General features: G+C 38.3%; 1 protein-coding gene across 20 annotated transcripts in view; it reads right to left on the bottom strand.

Moving 5' to 3' along the window:
* UNC79 (unc-79 homolog, NALCN channel complex subunit) overlaps positions 1–19677 on the bottom strand; it is a 315670-nt gene that overhangs the window by 43209 nt on the left and 252784 nt on the right. For 19 of the 20 annotated variants that reach the window (XM_053224882.1, XM_053224883.1, XM_053224884.1 and 16 more), the window contains 6 exons: positions 13500–13612; positions 13326–13411; positions 12264–12437; positions 9023–9091; positions 5964–6074; positions 312–416 (listed from right to left, as the gene is read on the bottom strand). In XM_053224882.1, coding sequence (XP_053080857.1) covers positions 312–416; positions 5964–6074; positions 9023–9091; positions 12264–12437; positions 13326–13411; positions 13500–13612 — 658 coding nt within the window. The remainder of the gene's footprint in view (positions 1–311; positions 417–5963; positions 6075–9022; positions 9092–12263; positions 12438–13325; positions 13412–13499; positions 13613–19677) is intronic. The other variant, XM_053224871.1, reaches the window with a different exon arrangement.

The raw sequence follows: 19677 nt of genomic DNA, 5'->3' as shown, positions 1-19677 counted from the left end.
GGTCAATGAGCTGCCCTCCGACCTACCTGGCTGTAAATTTCTTGAGGACAGAAATTATTGTTTCATTATTCTCTTTGCCCCTTACAGAACTAGTTCCACAGTAGGGACAAAATAAATACTCCTTTTTTGTCTTGTTTAGCCAGTGGAGGTGTTAAGTGTGTAATATTGGTTCGATCATGGCTCAAGTAAGATAGATTATTTCTCAGTTCTGGGCAGAGATATTTGATTTTTGCATATGCCCCACACCTTCCTTAATTTTTCCAAACATAGTGGATCTCATGGAAAGTATTTCAAACAACGCATAAGCCCACCTGGACAAGCAGGAGGAGGTTTGTATCTGGTAAAGGAGATTTGAGCTTCAGGGCCTGCAGGAGTTCCAGAACAACACTACGAGACAAGTAGAATTTATCCCGCTCCTAAACAGAACAAAAGAGAAGAAGGTAAGCTATTTCTAAAAACTCAGAATAGATCTGTCAAAAGAGCTTCCAAAAGATTCACAGATCGGAAATGAAAAACAGTATTTGAATATGCATAATGAACTGTCCTTAAGAAATAAAATTAAAACTGAAAGGAAAAAATTAAAAAGGCATTTTTGTGTGTGTAATGAGTTTACTGAAGCACCCAGAGCACATAATTCAACGGGTAAGAAAAAGATAGGAGGTCTCTTCAATACTGAAATGGCCAAATTTGGTTTTTGCTTGCAGGAAATGATAGGTTCTAAGAAATGCAGAAATTAAATCCAAAAGCATTTTTTTTTCCAAAAGAAAATGATTTAGAGAGAAACATATACAGCTGTTTCCAGGGGCTCATATCCTCTCTGAGGAACTTACTTTTCAAATGGACTGCTTAAGCACACAGAAAAATAAATGGAACATACTAGGTACCACCACTCATCTTTGACACATTGTAACATTTTGCTTTATGTAATGTCACAGAAACAGTGGAAGCTTCCTGTATGGTGCTCTCTTTTCTTTCTCCCTTCCTTGAAGTAGCCACAATTTTGAATCTGGTGCTTACTAGTTCATGTATGTTTTTACTACATATGTATGCCTCCGTTACAAGGTATAATATTATTTTTCCATGCTTGTTTTTAACTTTCTCTGACAGTATCATACTGTGCATCTCTTTCTGCTTATAATTTCTCGCTACATTACATTTTTGAAGTTAGTTCCTATTGATACATGTAGTTGTAGTTCTTTTAACTAGGGTTTAACAATATTTTATTATAAGAACATACTGAAATTCATTGATCTGTTTTCCTGTTAATGGAACATGAGACTGTTTTCAATTTTGCAAGTTTTTTACTGTCAACTATAACACACATGCATAAAAGGACATAAAACACAAACGTGCAGATAAATGGGTTCATGTAGACTGAACACCCAGGTCAAACAGCAGCACGTCACAAGCACCTTGGAGCCCCTCATGTGTCCTTTCTTGATCACAACCAAGGAACTGGAGACCCAATGGGTCTGCATCCACTTTCTTTTCCTTTTCCTCATTTTCACTCATGGTATATATACTGCCACCTGTATGCCCAAATAGCCTTGCATGCTGAACACTTTTTTAAAAAATTATTTCTAGAAATCATTTGAGGCCTCTTCCTCCAAAGACCTTTCTGCCTGTTTTTTGCCAGGTCCCTGGAGGTACTAGCCTGGTCCGGGGTTACCTTAATAAACACACAAGCCTTGTAAGGTCTTATATTGGGCCACCAAAGGGCTTGACACTGAGCTCGATCTATGTGAGGACAAGTTCACCTCTGGGTTATCTTTATTTTGTCGTCCTGAGCAAACAGGGATGGGCTGCAGGGGTGCAGGATCATACCAAGTCCCTGCTCTTGGTAGGTCCTGGATTCTGACTCTTGTTCCCCGAGCCTCCTGGATCTTCTAGAACTGCAGCTCAGCGTCTCAGTCACATCCCTGCATTTCTGTGCTCTCCCGGATCTTAGTCTGGTGATTCATTTAAATCTGGTTAGCATTTTGATGCTTTTAAGAAGTTTTCAGAAAATATCTTGCTCATTTTTTTTAAGCTTTTAAGTAGGAAATGATCTAGTCCATAATTATCAGGAAAGAAGTCTAAACTTTTTATTGAAATTATACTAAATTTATAGGTTATTTTATGAGAATTAGCTGTCTTTATTATGCTGGGTCCTCATCCATGAACATGAGATCTGTCTCCATTTACTTAATGCTGTTTAATAAAACTTTCTGGTTATCTCCATTAAGTTCTTGCACATTTTTGTTAGATTTATTCTTTGTTGCCACAGGAAATGACATTTTAAAAGTATATTTTATAATCATTTGTAGCTGAATATTAAAGGTGGATGATTTCTGGGTATTCATTTGTAATCAGCATCCTTGCTGAACTCTTACAAAAGTTTTAAAAAGGCAGATTTTCCTTGGTTCATTTGTAATCATATCATCTATGGAAAGTGAGAGTTTTATTTTTCCTTTCAAATCCTTACACCTTTGATTTCTTCTTCCTATCTTACTGAATTGAGTAGGACCCCCTGGACCATAATGAATATAAACAGTGATAATGGGCATTCTTGTCTTATTTACAATTTTAAAGGGACTACTGTTGGCATTTCACCATTAAGTATAACATTTCCTAGAAGTTTCTGGTAGGCACAAGCTAAGGAATTTCCCTTCTATTCCTAGTTTGACAGGAATTATCACAAATGGGTGTTGAATTACATAGAATCCTTCTTTTGTATTTGCTCAGATAATGATATAAATTTTTCACCTTTCATCTGGTATCATGGTGACATAAATCAATGTTCTAATATATAAACCATTCTTATACTTCAAGAAAATCCTCACTGGGCCTTGAGGCTTTATGTTTAACACATTAATTTGCTATTATTCATTCAGAATTTGTATACCTCAGAAGTAGAACTGGCCCATAATTTTCCTTTCTCCCACTGCCCTTGTCCAGTTGGTGTCAAGAGTCCACTGGCCTCACAGAGGATGTTGAAAGTGTTCCCTGGTTTTGATTCTCTGCACAAAGTGGAACTCAGTCTGTTCCTTCAATGTTTAACAGAAGTCATCTTTAAAACTGGGACGTTTTATAGTTACCCATTCCAATTTTTAATCATTTAGGTCTAGCCATTGTTTTCCTTAGTTGTAGTGTGTTACATTCTTCTAGAAAATTGTCCCCTTGTCCAAGATTTCAAATTTACCCACACAGAGTTGTTCATTTCAAAATCTCTGCTATGTCTACAGTTATGGTCCCTTTTTCACTGCTGATAGTCTTTATCTGTGCCTGTTCTCTGCTTCTCTTGATCAGTCTCACCAAAGTTTTGTCAAAACCTCAAAGCCCCCTTCTGGTTGTACTGATCCTCCATTGTAGCTATGTTTTCTATTTCATTATTTCCTGATCTTATCTTTATTATTTCCTTCCTTTAAATCTTCGTATGGTTGCTCTGTTATGCCTATTAACTTGACTTGTTTACCTCATTTTGTTTCTCTTCTTTTCCAAGAGAAGTATTTAAGACTATGAATCTTCTTCTAAATATTTCTGTGGCTCCATATCTCAAACTTTAGAATATAGTATTTTCATATTTGTGTAGTTCTAAATATTTTTGTAAATTCTCCTATCTCCTCTGATCTATGAATTATTTAAAAGTATATTTCAAATTCCAAATATAGCAGGTCCCAGACACATTAATCCATTCAATACCTCTGTATGAATTCGAAAAAGGGACACACACATAATACAAATACACACACAGCCATGACAAAGAATGAAATCTTGCCATTTGCAACAATACAGATAGACCCAGAGGGTATTATACCAAGTGAAATCAGTCAGACAGAGAAAGACAAGTGTCCCATGATTTCACTTATAAGTGGAATCTAAAAAAACAAAACAAACAAACAAAAACCAGATTCTTAAATACAGAGAACAAAATGGTGGTTGCCAGACAGGAGGAAGGTGGGATGATAGATGAAGCAGATAAAGAGGATTAAAAGGTTGTAAATATAAACAATTCATGGAGATGAAAAGTACAGCATCGGGAATACAGTCAATAATATTGTGATAATGTTGTATGATGACAGAAGGTGACTATACTAATCACAGTGAGTATTAAGAAATGTATAGAATTATAGAATCAATATGGCGTGCACCTGAAACTAATATAACACTGTATTTAATTATACTTGAATTAAAAAACCAAATAAGCAAAATAAAATTAGATACATGCAAATCTAAAAAACAAACTTTGAGCCACTAAGCTCCCAAGACAAGCAACTCCCCCACCCAAGACTGCTACAATATCAGCTTATATGCTTCCCACTCTGGTTCTCAATCTCCTCTCCAATTTTGCCCCTTTCATTCTTATAAAATTACCAATACATTTAAAATCATATTCATTACATTTTACCCAGCACTTCTATTATTTTAAGCGGGAGAGTTTTCAGGTATTTAGGCTGCCAGATTGCCAGAAGGAGAAGTCTACAAAGCCCTTACCTTTCTATGCCTTTTCTTTTGATTTAACAAGGGAGAATGCTCAGTTAGATACTGCTCTTTCTGAAACCATTTCCAATAGTTTCCCATTATCTATGAAGAAGGTGGGAACACGCTAAGACTGAAGCTTTCTACAAGTAATAGTTATTTTGAGTTTGACCACTGGAGATGGGCAGATGACAACAGGAAGTAGAAGGCCACTAAAGCAATCATGGGGTAGGAGAGCATATAATGTATAAGGAATGTTCAAAACTAAGAATATCTTGACTTTAAAAAAGTGGAAGTTCCTTTGTGGTCAATCTCTATAGTGCACAACATAGAAAGTACAAATTCATTATGGTTCTTCCCCTTTAAAAAGTGCATAATTCAAACAAACCAAGCATAAAGAAAATGAAGAAATAAAATAACTTCTTTTCATTGTATATCTTTTCATTGCATCTGGTACTGTGTCCTATAGATCTACTGTTTTAAGTGACAAAAAAAAAAAAAAAAAGAAGTTATTTTTCAGGAAGGATTTGAAAGAAGAAAAAAAAAATGCTGATTATTTAGGTAGTTAGAAAACTCCAAGCAGAGTAATAAGTTTATAATCAGAAAGACTAAAGACAAGATTATCATGGAACACTTAACATGGCAGAATGGACACAAGATGGTAAGAAAAAAAAGACAAGAGTGTTTTAAATAGAATGAAAGACTTGATAGAAAATTAGATTTTTAATGAGGAAAACAAAAGGCTTATAGAAGTGGACAACATGAAAAATGGAATATTCTAGATGTTCAAGGGAGAACAACAGAAAGAGTCCCCACTGAAAAGAAACTTGGAAAATTTGGAAATTGGGTGAGTAACATTGTACACTGTTCTTGAGGGCAGAAACGCTCCCAATTGGCCTTGCTTTTCCTTTAGGACAGCATCTACCAGCTCCAACAAGGTTGCTACAGGCACTGGGCAAGCAGTACTTTTCCACTCCTCAGCAGTGGGCCAGGGGAGAAGAAAGATAATGCAATACAGAAACCATTATGAAGGCAAGATGACAAAAGATGAGATTACAATCTCAGAGGCCAAGAACCCAGAAGTGGAGAGACAAACAAGTGATGAGAATTAAGGAACTCTCCTCAGGATTTTACAAATGACAAGCTGATATTTTTCTACTTTGGGTATAAAAATGACACGGAGTTATGGCTTGCCCACTAATCATGGGATGGTGAACTTGAAAAGGACCTTAAGAGGTCATTTAGAACCACTATCTCGTTTTACTCAAAATCTCTCTTCTCTTCTAAACCATATGAGCCTCATTTCTCCAAGTTTGTATAATTAAGATACAGTTTATATAGATTTGCATAAGGTGTTTCCTTCCCGTGATATTTATTAGACCTCAGTAGAATTACTCATTTTTAACTACAGTGAAGCAATGAATGGAACAAGCATTGACACCGGTTAGAAAGAATGTTTCTGCCAGTTTTCAGTTTCCCCAGAACAAACGGATACGCAACCTTACCTTTGTGAAAGCTCGGTAACACAAACCACACACCTCCACCAGGTAGGCTAAAGTGAAGACGGCATTCTGAATCACAAAGCTGAGCAGTTTTGAAAATGGTTCCAACAGACTCTGCAATGAGATTGGGGCCAAATAAAACCAACTGCTGATTCTTTCATTTAAAAAAAAAGTATTAAAGTCTTCTGATACTTAAACTAATGGGATCATTCCTTTAGTTAAAATCTGTTGCCAGGTGGCTAGTGGAGTAACACTATTGGTCTAACAAGAACAGAACTGTACATTCAATCAGTACCTTTAAAGAGCATGATTTAATCATCTTGTTCCTCAAAAAAAAAAAAAAAATTCTTACTTTCCCAGGTGGCATCATTTATAAAGCTATTCAACTCCAATTTTGTCCCTATGTCCACCCCCAGCAATCAAGACTTTGTGAGGTTTGTTCTAAGATTTTCCACTGTATTTCTCAGAATCTGTAGGCATCTCTGGGCTCATCCATCCAGCTCCTTTAAAACCTCTCATCTCAGTTTTAAGTTGCACAAACCATCCAGCAAGTAAGTACAAGGCACTTTCACTCAGATAATGCTCATCATTAACCAGCTTCCTGCCTATGTGCATCAGGAAGGCACAGTTTTGGTTTCTCCATCTGAATCCCACCCCTAACTGGTCAGTTTTAGATCCATATGCTCTCTGAAGTCATTTAGAAACACCTTTTTTTTTGAGCACCTACTAAGTATCAGGCAGAGTTGGATGCTTGTATATGTTTTTCCCATTCAAATTTCTTACGACAATCCTGGAGAGACGGTATGTTATAATAGTGCCACAAGCCTTAGACTCTCACACAACTGTTCTCAAACTCTGGCTCTCTGTGACCTGGAGTAAGTGATTTAACCTCTCTAGACTTAGTTCTCCTCTCTGTAAAACAAGGATAACAATGGCCTCCACCTCATTAGCGTTGCTGCGAGAAATCAGGAGATAACCCAGGTAAAGCACCTGGCAACAGTGAGTCCTCCATCGCTGTTAGAACTCTGGAGCTTTGGTGCCCCTATTTTCCTCTGAGACTTAAGCAGGCAAGCAGCTTGCCTAAGGCCATACAGCTATAGAATGGAATTCAAATCCAAATTCCAGGGCAAGTTTCCCAAGGCAGAACCACTCTTTAGGGGAGACAGAATTTTAATTGGACTACGAAAGACTTCATGTGATTTCCACTACGCCTCAACCTCCATAGTCCTAATTGTCTGCATTATAAAAGTAAACACACTCAATGCACAAACGCAGGATCTGCAGGAATGTACATACGAGGAAATAAAAGTCCATAATCCCACCACCTCGAGATAACATTTTTACATACTTCCTTCTTTGCTGCATTCCAATTCACTCGACTAAAATCTTACACACATCCAATCCTACATTTTGTTAATTGCATTTTGTTAATAATATATAAGAAATTTGCAATGCTATTTCTTTATAATCATCATTTTAATGGCACAAAAGCCACATTTTATTATAAATAACATCCCACTATATACGTTTTTATGTGAAGTTTACATTTTCATTTTCTTCTTTAGAAGAGATTCCCAGAAAAGGAATGATTAAATCAAAAGACATGAGAATGTTTGTGATCTTTTTTCTTTATTGATACAAAAATGAATTTGTTACAGCTAGTTGCTGCTGAGGATAAGAATTATGTCCTTTGTTTATATTCCCCACAGAAAGCCATATAGAAAATCTTAGAGGAACCTCTTGACACAGTACTGTTGATTCAATATTCTTTGCTCTGTTTAATGTTGCCTTGAAATACTGATGATGGATGAATAAGGTCAGGAATGTATCTCCAGTTGATATATACTGCATCTTTACTCATCAAAAAAGGAAACCTGAATTCAAACCTATACAGAAACTTGTTATTTTATCCAGCAATCACATAGTGATGGGGCAATATAGTACAACAGAAAAATTAAGGAGGTTGGAATCAAAGGGTCTAGGTTCAAGTCTCAAATTTTCCACTAACCAGCTATGTAATCTTGGCCAAGACAATTTATCTCTCTGAGCCTGTTTCCTTATCTATAAATGAGCAGATGAGATCAAGTGATCTCTTTGTAACTTTCCTGCACAAAGTATTAGTTTATAAAAACACAGTCAAGGTATGAATTTACAGGGGGCGGGGCTTCTTGGTATATTAACTAGTAGCTCCAAGCCATTGCAATACAAACTATTGCACCATTGTGTGTAATGGAATACAAGCAGGAATACAAAGGTGAATGAGACACAGGGCTGGACTTCATGAAGCTCACAGTCTCACTGGGGAAACGTTTGTACCATGTAAGTGCTAATATAGAAAGCTCTATAGAGTATTGTGGGATCTGATATAGGAGGAATTTGCTACGGAGAGTTCATATCCATTTTTTGAAATTTAAATGGGATTCAGATTATCATCTTGAAGAATGAGAAGGAGTTCAACTCACCAGCAAAAGTATAAAGCATTTCAGGCAGAGGAAATGGCCTAAGCAAAGGCAAGGAAGTATGAAATTAAATAAGATTATAAATGTAAAGCAGTTAGCATAATGCCTGCCATATGGTAAGTGTTCAACAAAGAGTGCTTGTTGTTTTGATGATAATGATGATGATTCTGAAAGTAAACAGGAGGCATGGGGGATGGTACAAGTAGCCCAAGCTGAAATTAGAAAGGTAGGCTGGCAAATTAATGAAATACCTTCTTGTATGTCACATTAAGGAATCTGGATATTATCCTAAAAGAAATGAGATGTGATCAAAGACTTTTAAGCACGGAACCAAGGCATTAAGATCTGTGTTTAGAAGGATACCTAGATCATAATATGAAGGGCAGCCTGATGGCCCTGGCCCAGGATTAAGAGGACTAATTGCAAAAAAATGATATTGTGATGTATTAGAACTCTTCATACTAGAAACTGTCAAGGTGTGTGAAAGTGAAACATTCAGTATGCAGTAACCATTTCTCCAGTATTACTATATGCCTGTCTTTTTAGGTTAAAAAAATAACTAAATAACCAATGGGTTGTTTTTCTGAAACATACAATACATACCCTTGTGGCATTGGTAGAGGGTATCTTCAAGAGGCAAATCATAATTCTCAAACTGGAATCTAAAGAACACTGTGAACAAATATGAAAACAATAAAAGTCAGTACCCTTCTTAATGTATCTTTTACTTCATGTATTTTTTATAAGCATTTTTTTTAGGGGAAAAAATCTCAAGTATAGCTGCCTCTTTACAGTTTTCTATGCCATATATTCATGCTGAAAAAAATCCTCAGGTTTTAAAAAAACATAATTAAGCCATTAATTAAGCAATGTTAAACAACTAAATAATTAAACACAGCTCCTAAACCACTTTTCAAAGATATATTCTTAAAATTAAATTATATAGTTGGATAAAGAATTGAATGGATGGATGGATGGATGGATGGATGGATGGATATATGAATGGATGGACGGGTGGATGGATGGGTGGACAGACTGACAGAGAGGTGGATAGGTAAGTATTAAATGTGTCCAACTCTAAAGAGGTACACTAATTTGTGAAATTTTCCCATGTTGGGAAAAAAAACTACTCAAATCTATTTAAAATCATTAGGCTTATTAATCCAAATAAGAACCAGTTTCATCTGCCCTTTCTCTGTTGCTAAAGGATATGACAAAAACCTGGGAAAAAGCAGCAAAATTTCTAAAAGAAAAAAATCATGCCTCAAAAATCTATTAGAGTTGCATTTTGGCAAGATTCCATAATCAAAATATACTTTTAAAATTGATTTTACTGGTATGGGGAGGAAGGGGAGAAATGTTACAACAAAAATAAATCTTATTTAACACTGTAAGCCTATCACAATGGTAGGCTATAGTTAAATCCCTGCAGCTGTGTAGAATACTAGCCTTTTAAGATAGTACAAATTAAGCCAGTGGTTCCCCAAGAATAACCCCTGGACCAGCAGCACTTCTAATTACCCGGAAACTTGTCAGAAACTTGTCAGGTTGTACTCCCAGTGAATCAGAAACTCTTAGAACAACGCCCAGGAATCTGATTTTAGCCAGTCCTGCAGGAGCACCGGTGCACTCCGAAGTCTGAGATCCACATCTCTACACTGATGAGAACTACAGAAGGTTTTTCAACAGTTTAAGATTTTCCGAAGGTATTAAAAACAAAGCAGAAGATGACCAGAGACAGTGCCTGGATCTGATCTACCAGGGCAAGTTTTTGCTTTAATTCTGGAAGTATTTTACAGGTACCTTCTAAGGGAATTATTGGTCTATTTAGTCTGCTTAACACCCATCGGAGTTCATGTGACATTTACACTACTTTAAACCAGGGGCTGAAAACTGGCTGTTCATTAGCTCCCCACGGTGTTTTAAAAACCAGGAAATATCATCTTCAAAAACATGGGAAGACCAATGATACAAAACCTTAATTCCCACATGACAATTGGCTGGTGTATTGCAGCATATGGACTCATTAGAAGGGACTGGTTCTTTCCTGTTCTCAAGGGTCCCAGTTCTCTGTATAACCATATCCCATTCTACTCATTAACCTTGTAGTCAGGGTCCCTATGGGCAAGGCTGATTGTTACAAATTAGGCTTACCAGTTGTTTACTGCTGGCAATACTTCCAATTGGTCAGTGATCAAGTTAAATATTTTGATGATCATATCAACCTACAGGCATGTGAATTTGTCATGCCTGACTCACCCCCTTCTCTTCAAGTGTGTGGCTTTATGCAATGAACAGCCCTGAATGGCTCTTGGTCCTAGGGAGGCTCCATGTGGCCGTGTTAAAATGCATCACTTAATCTTCTACATGTATATGTACAGTATCTATATACTGTACATATGGTTTCAAAGTACAGTACTAACCCTCTTTGCTTGGATTTACTCAGCTACTCTATATTTGTGAGCAGATAGGATCGTAGGATGTGAGAGATGGTAAAGATTTCAGAATTTCCACTTGTCAGTAACTTCCGACTCAAAGAAAACAGCACACACCAAGCTAAGGGCCCCTGAATTATCCTTACAGACCCTATTTTGGGGTCACATATTCCAAATCTGCCAATTTGGAAAAAGGCATTATTAGGGGTGGTCCATCTTTTTTTTTTTTTTTAAGTTTATTTATTTATTTTTGAGAAAGAGGGAGAGAGAGAGAGGGAGAGAGAGAGGAAGGGGCAGAGAGAGAGGGAAAGAGAATTCCAGGCAGGCTCTTCACTGTCAGTGTGGAGCCCATGACCTGAGCCAAAACCAAGTGTCAAACACTTAACTGACTGAGCTACCCAGGTGCCCCGGGGGGGTGGTTCATCTTTATAAGACATTTTATATACATGTAATACTCATTTAAGAAACGGTGCTACCAACATGTAACTTCACTTGTCAGATCAACAAGTGATTGATTTTATTGTGAGTTGAATATTTCTGTGATCTGCATAAAGCTCAAAAAGCTCATGGAGCAAATGAGGTTCAAAGACATAGAAACGACCACTAACAGCCACCTCCTTTCTCCCTACTATAGAGACTAGATGCCTTCAATTCGCCCCTGCTGTAGAAGGACTCTAGGAGACTATTAGTGGAGAGGACACTGGGTCAGGAGTCAAGAGTCTTGAGTTCTAATCCTTACATAGCCACCACCTCTCTGATTTTGCAGTCCCCTATCTGGAAAATGGGGGGCATTGGAAAGGGATGGTTTTTATAGGTCTCTTCCAGCTTTAACAGTATAGAGTTCTGCTTCTGCATTTAATGGACTCATGTCAAAAATTCTCCTTAGGTCACAAGATTCACAGCTAGGTAATTGTGTGTGTATTCTTGGAAAGTGGTATGGTGGCCACAGGGAGGGGGCAATGGTGGTAGTGGTAAGGCAGCCAAACAGAAACATAATTATCACCTTGGCCTTGCAAGTAAGTACTTTACTCACAAACACGTAAACAATCACTTCCCTTTAGTTCTCTGAAATTTAGCTTTACATGGTATGTCTACTCTCCTTTTAGACAAAACTATGTACTTACTGACTTAGGCATTTATTGAAAAAAAATTTCTAGATAAACACCATCTACTACTATCTTCCTGATTTTTAAAAATCAACTGGAAACATGAAATCACTACGTCAAAATGCCTAACACATTTTGCTTTTTAAGTTTGTAACACTTGGAGACATCAAGCTACAGAATGCTCTGCACTCTGTGGCTAACAGAGATTCCTTACAGCCCTTTATGAAACATCAAATCTCTGTAAGCAGATGGTCTGCAAACTGTAAGATCACAATTGCAGATGAAATCCTGGACTCAGCTTACCTTTAGAGGCAAAACACAAGGCAGCTTGGCAAAAAACGTCTGAAACTGGTTGCTGATTGTGGTCCAGAGGCTGCTAGGAGAATCCATGGGCAAAGCTTCCATGAAGGTAGCAATGTTTTCCAAACAGCGTATCATAGCACCCCCTGCTGGTAAATTCTTTTTGTTATTTAGACCCTAAAAACACAAAAGCATAGGCAATCAACTGCTGAAACAGCTTGGGGATTCAGAGAGCTATTTGTCGAAGATCAGCTTTAAAAATCACACATTCACGGATTAAACATGTGTTGTGTGCCTACTATATAGGCTATTCATTGTAATTGGCAGGCGGTGAACAGAGAAGAATCAAAAAATTCGGACAAACGGGAAAAACTGTGACTTTTAATTCAGTGGGAGAAGGTGAAATGTGAGTAAGAAATAAGAAACACATTTTAAGGATCTGCAGTTGGTGTGGTTAGGTGCTAAGAAGACACAATGAACGATGCTTGCTGGAAACTCCACTGGCCAAAGCCTGAGAGTAATGACTACAGAAGCAGCGAAGTTTATAGGGCCATTGGCCAACCCTGCAAGCTAACTGAGAACGCTACAAAGCAGAGGACCTGACACGTGAACCCAAGCATCCGGATACGAACCGGCAATGGAACTGAGAACTGAAGTCGTCTCATGACTGAGCACAGAAGCAGGACCTGAATCCAAAACCTCACGCTAAATAAGCAGAATCCAAGTCTCGCAATACAGTGCACACAGCTCCACCCACTGCGCATTTGGAAAGCCTGAAAGCTCAGTGCAGGTGAGCGCTTAACAGCTGCCATCCACCCCTCAGTTGAGGGTGCCCAAGGAGCTTTAAATAAACAGTCAATCCACACACAACAGCAACGTCCAATTGGCACTCTTCCATGCGTTGGCAATTCTTATTTTTAATTAATTTTAAACATTTAAAGAATTTAAGATTAATTGGACATGTGTTAATACTTAGTTTAAATTTAATTTTTCAGTTAAATGACAGGCCTTCTTCCTCAGCTGCGATTTCGGCGGGGGCTTAGACAGTCATCAAAGCAAACCTACCTCCAAGAGCTGACTGAGAGCAGCGAGAGAGCTCAGCTCATTGAAGTCCATGAGAGACGTGGCTAAGGTCCGTAAGAAAGTCCCATCTGGAAAGTCAACAGTCAGATTTAGAAGCATGGGGGTTTCAGCGAGTAGCCACGTTTGTGGTGTTTGGATTCCCTGTGAAGGAATTACCTTTGATAGTGCTCTGGAACAGCTGTGGGAAGATGCCGTTGGGGGCCAGCTGATGGAAGATGCAGCGTAGGAACTGCTTGGCCACCCCCGCTGCGTTGCCGGGAACCATCATGCTGGGGGGTGAATGGGGAGAGAAAAGACAAGGACTCATGGGGCAACCAGCGTGAGCTTAGGTATTTCTGTATTTGTTTATTTTTTTTAATGTTTATTTTTGAGAGAGAGAAAGAGAGCGCATGAGTGGGGGAGGGGCAGAGAGAGTAGGGGACAAAGGATCCCAAAGTGGGCTTTGTGCTGACTACAGAGAGCCTGAGGCGGGGGATCCGGCTCACAAACAGTGAGATCACGACCTGAGCTGAAGTCTGATGCTCAACCCACGGAGCCACCCAGGCGCCCCTCTGTACTGGCTTATTTAGAGTTCAGGCATTTACACACCAGTCCTCTCATGGAATATCCCACTGTCTTTTTCATCAGTGAGATGAAATACTACAGTTGCACGGAATCCCTGTTAATAAGAAGCTTCTAGAAAGAGAGAACCAGGAAATGTCAGAGGGGTGCCAGACTAATTCTTCCAGCCACCCCAGAGTACAGATGAAGCTTCTGAGGCCCAGAGAGAAAATGTGACCCACGAAGGCTACACATCCAGAAAATGGCAGAGTCAGGATGAAAACCGGGATGAGATTATCAGCAAGATCCTCCCACGAAGGGTCATTAGCTAAAGAGAGCTGATCTGAGGGAAAATGCAGGGAGGGAGAAATGTTCATACCTAATGGGAGACAGGACAATTTTTCTTGGGGTGCCTTGAGCTGGTACTTACAGAAAGGAGAGGGCTTTGATCTGTGCAGTCGATCCCCACCCTCCACATCACTTATGCCCATGAAAACAGGGAGCCAAGAGGTGATATGTGGCCCCAGAGACCAAAGGATCAAGAAGGATGTTCCCAGAGGTGATTAGACAGTGAGTTACCAAAGGAAGAAAGAAGAAAAAAATCAAAGAGCCTGAATAGGTCGGTGGTAAAAAGTCCCTTTTACCTAAACTGTTATTATGCTACCCAGAAATGCTGATTCAAACTCACAGGTCAAAAACATTCTTCATTCAGAAATGACACCAAACTCACACAAACTCTTTCAAAAATTAGGGAAGGAGGGAACCCTTCCCACCTTATTTTATGAGGCTGGCATAGCCCTAGAAGTAACATCCGATAAAGTCATTACAAAACTAAAGTAAACTAAACTAAACCAACAGTCTTCATGGACATTGAATCCAACTATAAACAGGATGATGGTCCATGACCAAGTAGAGTTTATCCCAAGAATGTAAGAAGGTCTTAATATTCAAAATCCAATCAATGGAATTCAACATATTAAAGAATAAAAGGCTCAGTAGGTTACACATCTGACTCTTGATTTCAGCTCAGGTCATGATCCCAGGGTCATGAGATTGAGTTCTGTGCCAGGCTCTGTAGTAGGCATGGAGACTCCATAGGATTCCCTCTCTCCCTGTCTCTCTGTCCCTCCCCTGCTTGCACATATGTGCTCTCTATAAACAAACAAACAAATAAATAAATGAGTTACCATCTCACACCAGTCAGAATGGCTAAAATCAACAACTCAGTTAACAACAGATGTTGGTGAGGCGGTGGAGAAAGGGGAACTCTGTTGCACTATTGGCAGGAATGCAAACTGGTGCAGTCACTCTGGAAAACAGTGTGGAGTTTCCTCAAAAAATTAAAAATAGAACTACCCTATGACACAGCAATTGGACTTTTAGGAATATATCCAGAGGATACAAAAATGCTGATTCGAAGGGACACATGCATCCCAGTGTTTATAGCAGCACTATCAACAACAGCCAAATTATGGAAAGAGCCCAAATGTCCATCAACTGATGAATGGATCAAGAGAACACACACACACACACACACACACACACACACACACACACACACACACACACTGGAATACTACTCAGCAATGAAAAAGAATGAAATCTTGCCATTTGCAACAACACGGATGGAACTGAAAGGTTATGCTAAGCAAAATAAGCCAGTCAGAGAAAGGCAGATATGATTTCGCTCATATGTGGAATCTGGGAAACTTAACAGATAAACATAGGAGAAGGGAAGGAAAAATAAGATGAAAACATAGAGGGAGGCAAACCATAAGACACTCTTAAATACAGAGAACAAACTGAGGATTGATGAGGGCAGGGGGTTTGGGGGGGTGGGCTAAATGGGTGATGGGCATTAAGGAGGGCCCTTGTTGTGATGAGCACTGAGTATTATATGTAAATGATGAATCACTGGGTTCTACTCCTGAAGCCAAGACTATACTGTATGTTAACCAACTTGAGAATTAATGAATGAATGAATGAATGAATGAAATAAGATATAATTGAAAAAAATAAATAAAAATAAAGAATAAAGGGCAAAAGCCATACAGTTATTTCAATAGATACAGAAAATGCATCTGACAAATTTAACACCCATTCATGATAAAAACTCTCAGCAAATTAGAAATAAAAGCAAACATCATCAGTCTGGTGAAGAGCATTTATGAACACCTACAGCAAGCATAATTAATGGTGAGATACCAAAGGTTTTTCTGGTAGAGCAGGAACAAGGCAAGGAAACTCCCTAACATCTTTATTATTATTACTGGAGATCCTAGTCATTACAATAGGACAATAAGAAAATAAAAGGCATGAAAATCAGAGAGAAGTGAAACTGTCACTATTTGCAGATCTGACTTTTTTTTATATACAAATACTTTTAGATTCTATGAAATCTTAAAAAGCAATGACTACAACTAGTAAGTGAACCCAGATTATTACATTACAATGTTAACATAAAAATTCAATTGCATATTTATACACCAGCAGCAAAAAAAGTTGGAAAATTTTTAAAAATTCCATTTATGTTGGCTTTAAAACACTCAAAATTCTTGGGAATAAATTTAACAAAAGATGTGCAAAACCTCTACTCTGAAAACCACCAAACACTGCTGAGACAAACAAAAAAGACTGAATAAAATGAGAATATGCACCATATTCATGAATTGAAAGACTCAGTATTTTTGTGCAGTTATCCCCAAATTGATTTATAGTTTCAGTACAATCCCCACAGGCTTTTCTCCCCCAAATTGAGAAGCTTACTCTAAAATGCATATGGAAATTTGATAAATTGATAACATCCAAATCAATCTTCTTGAAAAAAATGAGCCAAGTTGGAAGATTCATACTATCAGACTTCAAGACCTATCGTATAGCTATAGTAATCAAGACAGTTTGATGCCAGCTTAAGAGTTAACATACAGATAAACGGAACAGGATAAAGTCTGGAAGTAGATCAACCCTAATGTGGCTGTTTGATTTCAACCAACACCAAAGTGATCCAGTGGGGAAGGAGAAAGTCATTTCTTTTAATGGTGCTAAAATAATTAGGTTTCTACATGGATAAAAAGGAACTTCAACCCCTACCCTCACACCATACATAAAAATTAATCTGAGGGGCACCTGGGTGGCTCAGTCAGTTAAACAACCGACTTCGGCTCAGGTCATGATCTCACGGTTCGTGAGTTCAAGCCCCACGTCGGGCTCTGTGCTGACAGCTTGGAGCCTGGAGCCTGCTTTGGATTCTGTCTCCTTCTCTCTCTGCCCCTCCCCCACTTGTGCTCTGTCTCTCTCTGTCTCTCAAAAATAAATAAATATTTTAAAAAATTTTTTAATTAATTTGAGACTGATCATATAAATGCTAAATATAAATGCTTACACCATAAAACTTTTAAAGGAAAATACTGGAGAATATCTTCTTGATTTGAAGACAGGCAAAGATAACAGGAAGAAATAGTCATAAATTGTTTAAAAATTTTAACACAGTAGTCTTCACCTGAATTAAAAACATCTCATCAAAAAAATATATTAACAAAAGGAACAGGTAAGCACCAGAGTGGGTGAAAATATTCTCAGGGCATATTTAATAAAGGACTGGTATTTAGGATATATAAAAAGGTCCTACAACTCAACCCAGTTGAACATGTACAAAAGATTCCAACAGACACTCACAAAAGAAGACTTACAGAGGGTCTTGAAGAGCACTTGATAATATACTCAACAGCATTAGTCACCAGAGAAATGCAAATTTAAAGTATAATAAGATACCCACAAGAATGGTTAAGATTAAAAAGACTAACACCACCAAATTTTGGTAAGGATGTCAAACAACCAGAAGTCTCATACATTACTGGTGGGAATACCAAAATGGCACAACCACTTTAAAGACACGATCTGCTAGTATCTTATAAAATAAAACATACACCCATCCAGGAACCCCACAATTCCATTCCTGGGTATTTATCTAAGAGAAATAAAAACATTTGTTTCCAAAGAGACTTGTATAATGGCCACAACAGCTTTATTTATAATAGCCCCAAACTGGGAACAATGCAAATGTCCATCAACAGGAGAATAAATAAATAAAGTATGGGATAGTATTTAGCTGTAAAAAAAAGAAACAAACTACTGATACAGGCAACAACATGGATGAATCTCAAAAACGTTATGCTAAGTAAAAAAGCTCAGACACAAAGAAGCACAAGCTGTATGATTCCATTTATATAAAGCTCTATGGTGGAAAAAAAAAAGTAAGGCTAGTATTTGCCTATGTGGGTGGGAATTGGGAAGATGCATGAAGGGACTTTCTGGGGGTGATGGTAATGTTCTATATCTTGACAGGGATTTAGGTTATGCAGGGGTATGTATGTGTCAAAAATCAGTGAAATGTACACGTAAGATATGCATACTCTCTAGTAGGTAAATTTTACATCAAAGGAAAAAAATCTTAATTTTTTTTTAACGTTTATTTATTTTTGAGACAGGGAGAGACAGAGCATGAACGGGGAGGGTCAGAGAGAGAGGGAGACACAGAATCTGAAACAGGCTCCAGGCTCTGAGCTGTCAGCACAGAGCCTGACGCGGGGCTCGAACCCACAAACCATGAAAGCATGACCTGAGTTGAAGTCGAGTGCTTAACTGATTGAGCCACCCAGGTGCCCCTAAGGAAAAAAATCTTAAAATCAAACTTCAGTCAGTGATAACTTTGCTGAAGGATGTATGGGGGAAGTATGCTAATATCTGAAATTGACTTTGAAATGCATCCAAAAATAAAATGGATTGATGACGGGTGGGTAGAAGGAGAGAGAGATGGTTGCATATATGATAAAGTGGGTAAAATGTTCATTGTAGAATCTAGGTGACATGTATGTATGAGTGTTCACTATTAAGTTCTTCCAACTTTGCAGTATATTTAAGTTTTTACAATAAAATGTTAGGGGGGAAAAGTTTTAAAAAAATCTATAAAGGAGCATAAAAAAGAGGAGCAAATATTCCTAAAACCAAGAGTTACAGAAGTACAGTAACAACAGCACCGTCTTATGGTTGTAGGGGTCAGTACAGTTATGCTAACACATATACTCTTTCACTGGGACCTCACAGCACATACCCCTGTGACCTAACAAGGCCATGCACTGGTATCCCTCTTTTATAGATGAGAAAACTAAAGCAGAGAGATTAAGTGTGTCCAGAGTCACACACAGTACCTACTCTTGCTCTCCTCTGGTTCTTCCTCCCCACTGCAGCCAAAGTAACCTTTCACACACACATCCCCTGCTGCATAAAAATCTTTCAGCAGCTTCCCACTGCGGCTAGTAGGAAGCCCAAGATATTTAATATGGTTTATAAGCCCGTATACACTGGCAAGCCAATCTCAGCAAGAGCTCACATGTCTGTGCTCTAGCCACACTGGACTTTCTGTGACTCTCCCTACACAATCTGTTCTTCACCACCTTCAGACCTGTGCACATGCTTTTTCCATAGCGATTTGCATGGTTAAACGCAACTCATTTTTTTCACATCTTAGTTTATTTTTTTTAATATAAAATTTATTGCCAAATTGGTTTCCATACAACACCCAGTGCTCCTCCCAACAGGTGCCCTCCTCAATGCCCATCCCCCACCCCCCATCAACCCTCAGTTTATTCTGGAGTCTCTTATGGTTTGGCTCTCTCTCCCTCTCTAACTTTTTTTTTCCCCTTCTCCTCCCCCATGGTCTTCTGTTAAGTTTCTCAGGATCCACACAAGAGTGAACACATATGGTATCTGTCTTTCTCTGTATGACTTATTTCAC

This window comes from Acinonyx jubatus, chromosome B3, assembly GCF_027475565.1.
Source record: "Acinonyx jubatus isolate Ajub_Pintada_27869175 chromosome B3, VMU_Ajub_asm_v1.0, whole genome shotgun sequence".
Taxonomy (NCBI): Eukaryota; Metazoa; Chordata; class Mammalia; order Carnivora; family Felidae; genus Acinonyx; species Acinonyx jubatus.
This window is presented reverse-complemented; position numbering and strand designations above follow the sequence as displayed.